Genomic DNA, 12,386 nt, shown 5'->3' with positions numbered 1-12,386 from the left:
AGACTTCTTTATATAAGTTACGGAGGTTGTCATATCTAATGTGTTCACAACCTTCAATCGTGTCATTTCATGAATAGGTACTGTGTGTTTGTGAAGCCCATTGACATGCTGTTTGTTCTACTGATGTTGATTTTTAAAGTAAGTGAAATGACTGAACTTATAAGAGGTGCGTTTATAACATTTTGAAAAGATGTAGTTGTCTGAGCTACATACAGTACAGCTACCATACAGTACATACAGTGGAGGCATTACCTAGGGTATTGGATGAACTGTCATCGTTTGTTGGTCCACAGCTCTGGCCGGAGCACTCACGTGGGGGTGGGCACACTGGCCATGTATCCCGGAGACATCGCAGGTTCAAGGAGGTGGACGTCTTGTGTCTCTGGACAGCCTCAGACCTGCAATGGGAGAGTGGGGGGGTTCTGGCATTATGACGTCACTAAAGAGCAAGTTTCTTCCCCTTTGAGTGACACCCAGCTCCCTGCGCATGCGCAGTCTGGAGCTGGATAATTTAGTGGTCCACTGGTCCGAAAGGGTTGGCGACCACTGGTTTGTATGCATTCCCTAACCTGCTGTTGTCTGTTTATACTGAGTATTCCATCAAAGTGCTGGGTCCAAGACACAGCTTTCATTCCAGGTTGCTCTTTGGCAAGAGGGTGTGCTCTTGGAAAACAACCTACAGATTTAATTTTCAATTGAATCTTCAAAATCCATTCCCATATATATTTATTTCCCAGTACAATCTCACATTCAATTATTGACTTTTGTATACTACAAGAGGAAGCAGGGCAAAAATTCTATGAAAGAATTCATTCAACCGTTTTCCAAAATAACTTGTTGATGTGTACTGTTGTCACATACCTGTGAAAGAAAGTGCTGAGATACAAATATGTTTAACATATGTGCAGTTCAGTATCTTATCTCCTTTTCACATGACCTACTCCAACATATTTTTGAAAATAGTTTAAAAATGGAAAGTCCCGTAAACTAGGATGTAGAATTTGAAAACTCATATACAACTACTGTGATTGAAAGAGTGTTTGTGTCGCCATGGTGGCCTCGGCATGTTGTAGTCAATGTTCTTTTTAACACTATAAGCAAAGTTAGACCTCTCCTGCGGTTGGTATATATTTATATATATTCTTTTTGATTATTGGCCATATAAAAAAGTGTGTGTGTATATATATATATATATATATATATATATATATATATATCATCCTCAGGAGAGGTTTGCTAGTCAATGGTCCCACATGGCTTTTCACACACTTCTGTATAAGTAAAAAAATTGAGACTGGAAAGTTTCTGTATTTTTTCTCTCTTTTATAGCGCTTCTAATATAATTACTTTGTTTCTTGCAGACTATACTACATAAATGAGGATGCTGGAGAACCTAGATTGCAGTGCTCCTGTGTCGAGCCAGGATATGTGGGCTGAAATTTGTCCATGTGCCCCAGACACACAGGAACTAAGTTCCGAAGCAACCTTTTCAGATTCCTTTCTGGGTCCTGTTCCTGATGATCCTAACCATGAAAATACCGGAAGTGAATCTGGATTTAACTCCACTCAAAAGCCATGGGCTCCATTACAAGACTCTGAAGTATATTTAGCATCTCTAGGTTAGTAAATGTGTAATTATTATATATTCTACTAGTACATTTCATACAGAAAACAGTTTGTATGTCAAACAAGCCTGAATAATAAGCAGATAAATTATCTGTCTTTGCTTGATTTTCATTAAATATTTTTTTAGGACATTTGGGCAGGGTGAGTGGGGCTAGATTACAGTTCCCTCTGCAGTAATTTTGAAAGCCTTAATTATTCAAATAATATAGGAAAATAAACTTTTTGATTTATCAGTAGGTTTCTGGATTTGCTGGACATTCACAGAAAAATGTTTGTTGATGGTACCATGGTTATAGGCAAACATTAATCACTGTGAAACAAGGCAAGAATACTGACTCCTCCTTATATTACTACACATTAAAGACCATCTCCAGGCAGCTTTGATAGTTTACCAAACCATCCCCCTGCCCCTCTAGACAATGGGCCTAATTTATTAAAGCTCTCCAAAACTGGAGAAGATAGACTATCACAGAAAAACCTAGATGATTCAGCAAACCTTGAAAAAATCTGGTCCAGGATTGAAAACATTTGCTATCTAAAAGCAAATGATTTTTAAAAAATCTGTTCCAGGTATCCTGGATCAACTAGGTTTGTCTATTATTATTATTATTATTATTAATAAACAGGATTTATATAGCGCCAACATATTACGCAGCGCTGTACATTAAATAGGGATTGCAAATGAGGCGGATTTTGGAGATGTTGCGTAGGTGAAAGTGACAGGACCTGGAAATGTTCTGAATATGGGGGGTGAATGAGAGGGCCGAGTCAAAGGTGACACCAAGACAACGTGCCTGAGGGGAGGGCCGAATAACAGTGATAGTCTATCTTCTCCAGCGTTGTAGAGCTTTAGTAAATCAGGTACATTTTTTTTTAAATAAATGTATTTTCTTTTTTCGCTCCATAGGATGCACCTTGGGAAAATATCTCTGCGTCTTATGGTCTAATATTGTCAGCTGGCTGCAGTACCTTCAGTGGCCACCGGGTGACAGAGGTTACAAAATCTCTTTACAGTCCTATATAACAGCAGTTGTAAACTGGTGGTCTGCGAGAAAATTTGGGGGGGTCTGCGGCTCTGGCTGGTGCACCCCCGAACGGGTTCAGGAAAAGGCCCCCGTTGGGGGGACACAATGCAAGTGCCGCGGAACACGTCACCATACAAGACCAAGGCTTAGAAGAGTGGACAGGCTGTAGTCCCGCCCACTCAGTCCCGCCCAGATTTAAGCCTGCGATGTGGACGTCACTATGGGGGAGGTTTGACACTCGGCTCCCTGCGCATGCGCGGTCAGGAGCCAGTGATTTTAGTGGTCCGCGGAACCAAAAAGCTTGGGGACCACTGCTATATAAAACAACAGAACGATTTTAGAGTTAGGAAGTAACAGAAAGAATCTTATTAATACTATTTTCTTGGACCACCCCATCCTCCTACATGAAATGAAACTCCATATGCAATGGCAATTAAAATGAACCTTGTTTGCTTTGACAAATACACATTGTAAGGAATATAACAATGTGTGCACCTGAAAGTTCAACCTTTTCTCACTTTAGTAGCACTCAATTAGTTTACACTTTGTTTTTCTCAGATACATGTTATTTCAAGGTTCTGCTCCCCGGCTACCTTGCACTGTGAAATAATCCTACCCTTCGTATACCAGCAGCAGCATGAGAGCTGTGACTGTCCGTGCTGCTGTCATTACCCCAATGTATGTATAAATCTTCATATCTTTGTAATGATTTTTGTAGAAACTTGAAATGTTCAGGGTACACAGGGGACCCTGAGAGTGGATAACAAACTTAATTTAAACTTATATATATTTAGAATTTCAGGTTTATACATTGGAGATAATGACAGAAGCAGGGACACTGACACAGCTCTCATGCTGCTGGTGTTAGAGGGGTAGGATTTTTTCACAGTGCATTCAACTGCATAGTATAGTACTGGTTCAAAATTTTTTTTCTTGTTTTCCTCCTCTAAACCTAGGTGTATCTTATAGTGCAAAAAATACGGTAGCTTGCATGGCTTTTCTATTTTACTTTTCTGCACAACTACTGGGAAGAGGTTGTATATGGAGGAGACTGGTCACCCAGTGCACAAATAGCTGTCTAGGATGACTGCTCTCTCCAGACAAAAATACTGCTACAACAGGCAGCATTTCTTGATAAATTGGTGGTGGAAGGATCTGGAGGCTGCTTTAAATAGTAGCTTAACCATACTTCTGTCTGAAAAACCCATGTAAATGTATTCATAATTAGGAGCCTTCATCCTTAATAGCTATTTATAGCTTTTAGGAATTAGATTTTTTTGTACTACAGTTTTCATCTGATGGTGCAAAACTAATAAGTACTACTCCGGAAGTTTGTTCCAGAATGTAAAAGCTAGGTTTTCTATAATGGAATACCCTATGTTTTTAGTTGGGATTTGTTTTCTTTTTTGCTGCTGCAACATCAAATCACATGAATGCATGTTAAACTAAGCACATGTTTTGGCTTGTGCTGTAATCTCATTTTATTAAAGTTTGAAACTGTACTACGAACAGGCAGCTGAATACACAGAGAAAGACATATAAGAGAGCAGTTTTACTCGCCAAAGGATTTGTATTTCTGGCAATCCATTTATAGCAATGATATTCTCATCCCTCTGCCACATTATTCTCTTTTCTAATCAGTATGCTACTTGCCCTGCTGCAGAGCTGGTTGGTCTCTTGTTCAAAGCTTTTTAGCTTTTACAGCCTGTGCCTATCAAGTAGCAACAATGCTTTACATAAATATATGTGTATTTCATGTCAGTTATGTGACTTATTTTTATATTAAAAATAGCTGTCATTTAAATAGAGATCGTTATCCTGGTGCTTTAGCATTGCTGGTTGAATCTATAGTTAAAATATTTTAGAACGCTACAGCTTCAGATCTTGGATTTGAGATAGTTTGTTAAAGTTGTTGAAGACAGAATATAGTGTCTGTTGCCAAGTTATTATACTAAACCTGTAGTAAGCACAGGTTTATTTTAGGCAAGACCTCTTCTCAGAGAAACAAAAAAACCTTTTTTTCCGGTTTATTATATGTTTAAAATGTTAGCTTCCCATCTGAGCTCAACAGAAATAAAATTGTCAATGTCCTCAGTCATCATAAGGAGTCATAAGAACTATTTTTTTAATAAGGCTGCTCAACATCTTCTGAGATTCAATGTGGCCTGACCTAAAATGTTCATCCAGAAGTAAAACCGCTAGAAACCTCTACACAGATTGATTGCACAAACAAACACTTTTTAACATGAGAACAAAGTTATAAAAAATAATATCTCACATATATGACCGTGTGCTTACTGCTATTGTCTAATTCATATTTGGAGGCGACTTTAGGTTTTCTTTAACTATACTACAACATTCTGCTGCATTCCGGACTGCTGCTGTATTAGAAAATAGAAAGATTTACAATTGATGCTATTCACCAGACATTGTTAACCATGAGGAACTCTTGAAGTGTGTTTCATGTCTATGGAAATCCTCTAAAACATACACTACTTTTCCTGGTGCATAACATGATCTTTAGGTTCAAACTAATATAATTAAATATATTAGGTAAAATAATGGGCTATACTAGAGCATTTACCATCCAAACACCCTGCGGCCACACTGTATATACCCATATTGCTTTTAAAAATGTAAAGTAATTATGTTAAAATGATAACTAAAATAATGACCGAAAAAGACCACTAGAAGACCATTGATATTACTGGTTACTTGTTTGAATGAAGATGATTGTGCCGAGTAAGATACCCTGGAACCATGCAGGCACCATCAGACAGAAAGAACCCCTATGAATGTGAAAGGATGTTCTATACATTATATGTTTGTGTAGGTGTTTACTAGTATTTGCCTTGTTCCTCTATCTTCAGAACGTAGGTTACAGAAAATTAAAGGTCAGACCCATGAAGTGACCTCCAAAGAAATGTTGCATTCTTTGGGCCGGGCAAAGAAAGAATGTTGGGATAGATTTCTCCAAGAGACATTTGAACCTGAAGCTTATGTTGAAACAACTGATGTTGATAGCGGGTAAGTGTGATTACAAATATCAAGGAATCCCCTTATTAAGCTATATGTGTAACCTAACCGTAAACTGATGTCTTTTGCTTTGTTAAATGCATTTTAAAGCATATTGTTATATTTTTTTGAAAAGCTTTACAATGTACGCACTAATCTTGTCAGAAATCTCTTAAACTGATAATTCTTCTGGTCTGTGCCTCTACTGTTTGTTATCTATTTAACATTGCTGAAGTTCTATCTGGAAGACAGAAAGGTATTCAGTAATCCTTCATTAGGGTGACAACATTGCTCCTCAGTATATACAGTATAGTGAGTGTTTTCAGCCTAGATCCGGAAGTATATTCATGGCAGGATAGCCAGGTAAAAGCCACCATTAAAATTCAAACCTCTAAATGTGGATTCTGATTTGTGATATCAGACAGTGAGAGCAGGAGTTACACAGCACAGATTTAGGTAGTAGACATGTTGCGAGAATGTATGAGGATCTGTCTGAAATAAGCTGCAGTAGGTTTTCTTGATCAGTGAAAGTAGCCTGGTCCACTTTTTACAGATTTAGCTTTCCTTTGCTCCCCCCTCAGCTCTGTAAAACTGCTAAGAGCACCTTTGGGTATAACGGAGCATGCAGCACCAGTGCTGTCAGAGTTACGAAGGAGTGAGAAGACTCTGACCAAAAATATGGGTTAGTTCACTATGGGGAGGTTTGTATGAACTGCCAGGCCTACAATATTCAACAGAATGATACAAAGAAGAAATAGAGAATAGGCTTTTCAAAGCAGATATTTGTCATAATCAAGAGGTAAATATAAAAATATAATTTATTTAATTGAATATATAATCTACAACAAGTGACAATAACAATAATTTGTTCAGCGCAGTGATTTGCTGGGCTAATACACTTGTAGGGCTAGAGTATGCCTAGAGTAAGGCTAGAGTATAAAAAATAACAATAGTGCAAAAGTTGGGGAACATATACAGAATACACAACTGATCACTTATTACCCAACGCGTTTCGCCCACTAGGGGCTTCCTCAGGAGATTCTGAGAGATCAAGTTACTACAATTGAAAACAATTGTACATTGTATTGTTCTTACTCAATGTATGGTATTCATTGTACATTGTATTATATTCTAAGCATATATGTGGCATGTTATTGTCACTTGTTGTATATTATATATTTAATTAAAATACATTTTGTTTTAATATATACCTCTTGATTATAACAAATTACTGCCTTGAAAAGCCTTTTCTCTATCCCTTCTATGTATCATTCTGTTAAGCTCTGGCTTTAAATCGAAAATTAAACAAGACTGACTTGCCTTGTTCCTGGCAGCTGCATAGAAGATTACGGGAGAGTAGGAAAGGTTAAGTTTGTGTCAGAATATACCTCTATCTTTACCGCAAACAACTAGCAGGTCAAGCCCTATAGTTATGTTGGCTTTCCTAAAGCTTTTATATGCAAAGGCTAAGATAAGACATCCTGTCCCCAGGTGTACCCAGGGGCTGAATTTTGGGATGGGATGAGGCTCCAGAAACTCAAATGTTTTAGGGGCTGGAGCAGAGAATTTATTTGCAGGAACTTTAAATGGCACTGTTAGTTAAAGCACTGGTAACCTTAGGTAAAACTACACGTCTTCTGTGCTTATGTATTGTTTTTTTTATCATATGGTCTGTTTGATCAGCTTATGGTTTGTGACAGGTTTACTTTAAAATAGATGTACAACCTGATTGAATGACAGTAAATTTGGTAAAGCAAAATGAACAAACAATTTCCACTTTTTTTAAACTAAAATACTATTTTCATATGTTTTTTAGCTTATTTATAACAAAATCCTGTCTACACATATGTACTCCAGAAACTGCTGTATATCATTGCTCAGGGTGGGTTTTCTGATACTCACAACAGTGGATCATGTCAGCATAATGAGCATTGGCACTGCTGCTTGTAGCCTCTATTAGAAAAGTGTGTGACAAGGCGACAAAATAGAAGAATAATTAGGAAACATAAATAGAACATTGTAAACCTCTAACAAATGACAATGAATGAGAATCATCACAGCAGGATCAACAAATTTTATTATTCAAAGATTTAAATAGTGAAAATCACTTTTGAAATGACTTTGACATGTTTTTTGAATATTACATAATATTAAAGTGAATGATTATATGCAAAGCTCAACAGCTTAAAATACCAAACCGCATTTGACCTTTTATTGGAGGTATAAAATAATAAAAGCTTTGGTTTTCATTAAGGTTATTACACATTTTAATTTGCTTTTGTCCCTAAGCCCAATCGTGCTCCTAATTGGTGTTCTGTTGGGTACATTTAATCTTAAATCAACTGCATTTTATTAGGTTTATGAAAGCATTAATGGATCAGGTCAATGATCTTGCTCCTTGTCCAACTGTCAAATCCATGTATACTCTTGTTTGGCTCAAAAGATTTTTGCTGACCTCAACCCTTTACCTAAATATGACACTTCTTGACATATTAAATCACAGCTCATTATTCTTGCTTAAACTAAACTGCCTTGATTTTATTTTTAGCTGCCTACGCTTATTGATTTTTATCCTCTTTTCAATTCTCACATTTCCAGCACGCTAGAACATTTGAAGCGGTGGCTGCAGCCAGAGAAAGTGGCTCTGAATGCAGAGGAAGTGCAGTGCCTAATACCTGGCGAAGCTCCCCCGAAAAATGGTGACAATGAGCAGGACAATTCAACTGCTGAGCACTAAGAACCTGAATATTACCTTTACTAGTCTTTGTAAATATAAAAACCCCAATGTCCAAAGATTGACGTATGTAGGCAGTTCATTTTTACTGCTCATACTTCATCTTACAGCGTACTCTGTCATACTGTTTTTTACATAACAGGAACTTTTTTTTTTCTCTCCCAAAATATTTATATTTTATTGCAACATATAGTTTATGTATATAAAATAGTACTTTTGTTACTTTCCTAAAGTAGGCTATTTTTATTACCTGTATTATCTTTTGTTGAAATAAACAAATGTGAATTAATAAAAAAATTGCTGTACAAAAGACAACATAAAATTAAAGATCACCTGTCACCCATACACAACTGCAGACAGGTTCCAAATATATATGAGCATGTTATAGTGAAACATTTATATGTAGCAGAACACTGATTTAATGTTTTTTTGCAATTTTCAGTATTATGTTTTTTTAGATTGCATCTGACTGCATACAATTATTATGACAATGTATAACACACTAAATACAGATTGTGATTAAAAATTCTGTACATATGAATACCTGGAATGGAATGAGAAATTTTGTGCGGTTGGGCTCATGTGCTTTCATGGCCATTAAATGTTATTAGTTGAAAATAAAGTTGACTTGCTAAGGTAAGCTAGAAACATAATTCATTCTTTATGTGAAATTAAAGAGAATAATGCAGACAGACAATACATACTTATGTCATGTCAGGTATATAAAGCATTCTTGTATTGTCATGCTCTAGTAAACTGTTATTATCTAATGTGTATGGGTAAAATAATGTCATTACAAAAACTGTACCAGTAGTATACAGTTGCAAAGTAAAGCTGATATTGTGCAAATATGGTGCTCATACACACACTCCTATTACTCAAAAGCTCTTACCAAATCTGTGTTAATTTGTTGGGGCTTTTTTAGACTGTATTTTTTGGACTGCTTATGAACAGGACATGTGGAATGGTAAAGACATTTGACCATTTTATTCGATACACAGTTCATCTTATCCGGCGAGTGTATGGGCGTTGATGTAATTATGTGATCCTTGAGGGATTTTTCATTTATACTTTTATTGTTGCATTTAGGTTATAACTTCACCTAATTGTATATAAAGAATCTTATTGGTTGGTTACTTCTCCAGTTTGTTGCCTATATCAGTGTGAGAGTACTTTGTTTTGTAATTAAACACATTTCTTTTATTGTATCAAACATTGTATTTCTGCTTTGGACTGATACACTGACCTTTGCCTAAAACAATTTATCTATTATTTTGTTCAAGATCCCAAATATAGCTATCTGTACAGTATCAGTATTGTACATGTATAATCTATTTCTAAATGTTTTTTTTTTAATATGCAGCTAGTTCCTATATACAGACCTTTTTGTGTCCTATACTGGGCAATGAGATTATAAAGATACATATAGATGTTTAGCTGCCTGTCATCCAAGTCATGTCAACTACAATTTTTATTAGCTTCTATAAGGAACATTTTATGGGGAAAGAACGAGGACAGGAGAAAAAAAGGCTCAGTTTACTATGTATTATAAAAGTGATTTGCCATAACAACTGTTATTTTCAGCAATGACGCAGCTAAGAATTGTGAAAATAAGAATTGTGTCAAATAAACATTTTCATGTTATTCGTATTAGTGAATTGAAGCTTGTTAGACAGGTTATACATATTAGACAGGTTATATATTTTGTACTGTAGCCTATTGAGCAAATGTCTAAGAAAACATTTTTGTTTGACAGCCCAATGTTTTACAAGTCAGCGTAATGATGGGATCCAAATCCTACTTCAGAGACCATCAATAGCTAGAGATATCTTGGTATATGAATGTACAACATTAGGTGTACATTATATTGGTGTTTTAGACATTGTGAAAATTGCAGCATTTTTCTCTGTGGTACGTTGTAAGTTTCAGCCTAGGTATGAATAGGGATCTCATTTGTTGGGGGTCTTCTTGTTGGGTAGGCTATTGGAAGAAATAATCCTTCCTAACTGCCAGCCCAACATCTTTGGGCAAAAGCTGTGGGAGTTATTGCTTAAATATATGTAAAGCTAACATTTTCTTTTTCTTTATTTTTTTGTATTAGTTTGATAGGGGGAGGTTAAAACTACTGTCAGTCGATTTATGCTGTCTGTGTCTTATTATGAAAATGTATCCATACTTCCTGTCATGTAGACTTAACAGGAAGTAATAGGATTGCTTTCCAATATGGTGGTCAGGGTAACAAGTGCCCTCATTGGAAGATTGTGTATTCAGAAATTTTTGATTTGCTCTCACTTTCATTTCTGTTAATGGGGAAAGGAAAACATGATGGATTCTAACCACTCTGTTCTGTGTCCAAATAAAAAAAAGGGATAGGCAGACTGTTTTCTTTTTTCTTGGACAGATACAATTATTTAGCTAATATATAAAACGTTTAAGGGCGGCTGAATTTCATCATTAAAAACAAATGTGCTTAAACACATATAAAGGATCAGTCCCAAAAGCAATATTTTATTTATAGCTAACTCAGCCTTGGCTTCTGATACTCTCCTTGACACAAATAATGAATTTTCTTCTGTCCAACTGGGAACTTTTGGGTTAAGATTAAACTCCTACACGTTACACAGCAGTGGATTTGATAATCCTGTTATAGCAGCACATACTACAGAGCACTACTGATGCTGTCTAATTAATACAGATTGCTAGTGCAGGCAGTGATGCTAGACTTGTTTCACCTTACAGCTCCTCATTAAGGTCAAGAATATTAAAAAATAAAATCAATAAGCAATTACTAATATATCTCTACCATAGAAACATGGACGAGTGATGGCAGAAAAAGACAAAGTGGTCCATTGAGTCTGCCACATTTTTCACTGTTTGTGAATTCCTGGTAGAGAGGTAATTCCTTTAATTCCTGCTCATGATGTGTTTACCGTGCAGTCCTGTTTGATACTGCACAGCCCTTGCATCTCTCAGCTGCATCCATTTCCTATTGCAGATACTGTACGGGTTGTCACCACTTGCATTGCCACATAGCAAGTAAGTTTAGCCTATCCTTTAGAGGCTTGTGACCCGGCATTTTCTTCTCTTCCTGGGTAATGTATGTACTCCTGGGCATTTTCTTCCAGAAAAGTTTTATCACAGTTAAAAACTTGATGAGAACAAAAGCCATTTCTCTATGTCATCGTTTCAAAGTGGTGTATGCAATTTTTGGCAGCCTATTTTTCAGCACTGGCTGCTTCACTATGTTTAGCTATGCTATAAACCCCAGTTCTCGATTTAAAATTGTGAAACTACCCCTTACTGGCACAAAGCGTTTCGCCATTTTTTACTCTTTGATGGCTTATTCTTTGCAAGATCTACATTTATGACCCTAGCTTTTTCACAAATTATAGACTCAGATAGGCTATCACCTGCAATCTGCCTTTCATTTATCCACCCTAATAATGGTCTTTCTACCTCATCTAACACTGTTGATCGAGATTACTAGTTTGAGTAACACCTTTAATACTACTTCACTACTGAAAATCTTGCTTCCCTATACAAATCTTTTCCTTGTAAGATTGTCAAGATGGTGGATTTTGACATGCTGTATTCTTTTCAATTTCGATAGCTTACATTCTTTACCTTCCTTCCTTAGCTTCTTTTCTTGCTTTTTGGGGCCATTTTGTTAGCAATTAGTGAAATTAATTAATTATATAAAACACTGCACTGACACTGAATCACTGACACTGCACAAGCACGGGTATCTGGGCTTATACTGACACGTGTGCATGAAATGTCGGCTCCTTGTGTACAACCACACGTGTTGGCCTTTGCCAGGATTCCAGTCGTAATTTAAGACTTTGGCCATAAGTTAAAACTTACATTTTGATGGTAACTCAAGTTGTTCGTATGTCAGGCCAGTCGTAACTCGAGGGTCCACTGTACCTTACACAGATGTACTATTTGAAAGTCCGGGTATGAGTCTCCTAATCACCCCCTCCTGA

General features: G+C 36.5%; 1 protein-coding gene across 2 annotated transcripts in view; it reads left to right on the top strand.

The window, feature by feature from the left end:
• The window catches only part of CCDC32 (coiled-coil domain containing 32), a 45,664-nt gene extending 36,051 nt beyond the window's left edge, over positions 1–9,613 (top strand). For both annotated transcript variants that reach the window (XM_072428246.1, XM_072428247.1), the window contains 3 exons: positions 1,362–1,619; positions 5,522–5,678; positions 8,265–9,613. In XM_072428246.1, coding sequence (XP_072284347.1) covers positions 1,376–1,619; positions 5,522–5,678; positions 8,265–8,403 — 540 coding nt within the window. In that variant the 5' untranslated portion in view covers positions 1,362–1,375 and the 3' untranslated portion in view covers positions 8,404–9,613. The remainder of the gene's footprint in view (positions 1–1,361; positions 1,620–5,521; positions 5,679–8,264) is intronic.
• Positions 9,614–12,386: the final 2,773 nt, after the last annotated feature.

The sequence above is a fragment of the Pyxicephalus adspersus genome, chromosome 12, assembly GCF_032062135.1.
Source record: "Pyxicephalus adspersus chromosome 12, UCB_Pads_2.0, whole genome shotgun sequence".
NCBI lineage: Eukaryota > Metazoa > Chordata > Amphibia > Anura > Pyxicephalidae > Pyxicephalus > Pyxicephalus adspersus.
Note: the sequence above shows the minus strand (reverse complement) of the source record. Positions and strands in the feature narration are given on the sequence as shown.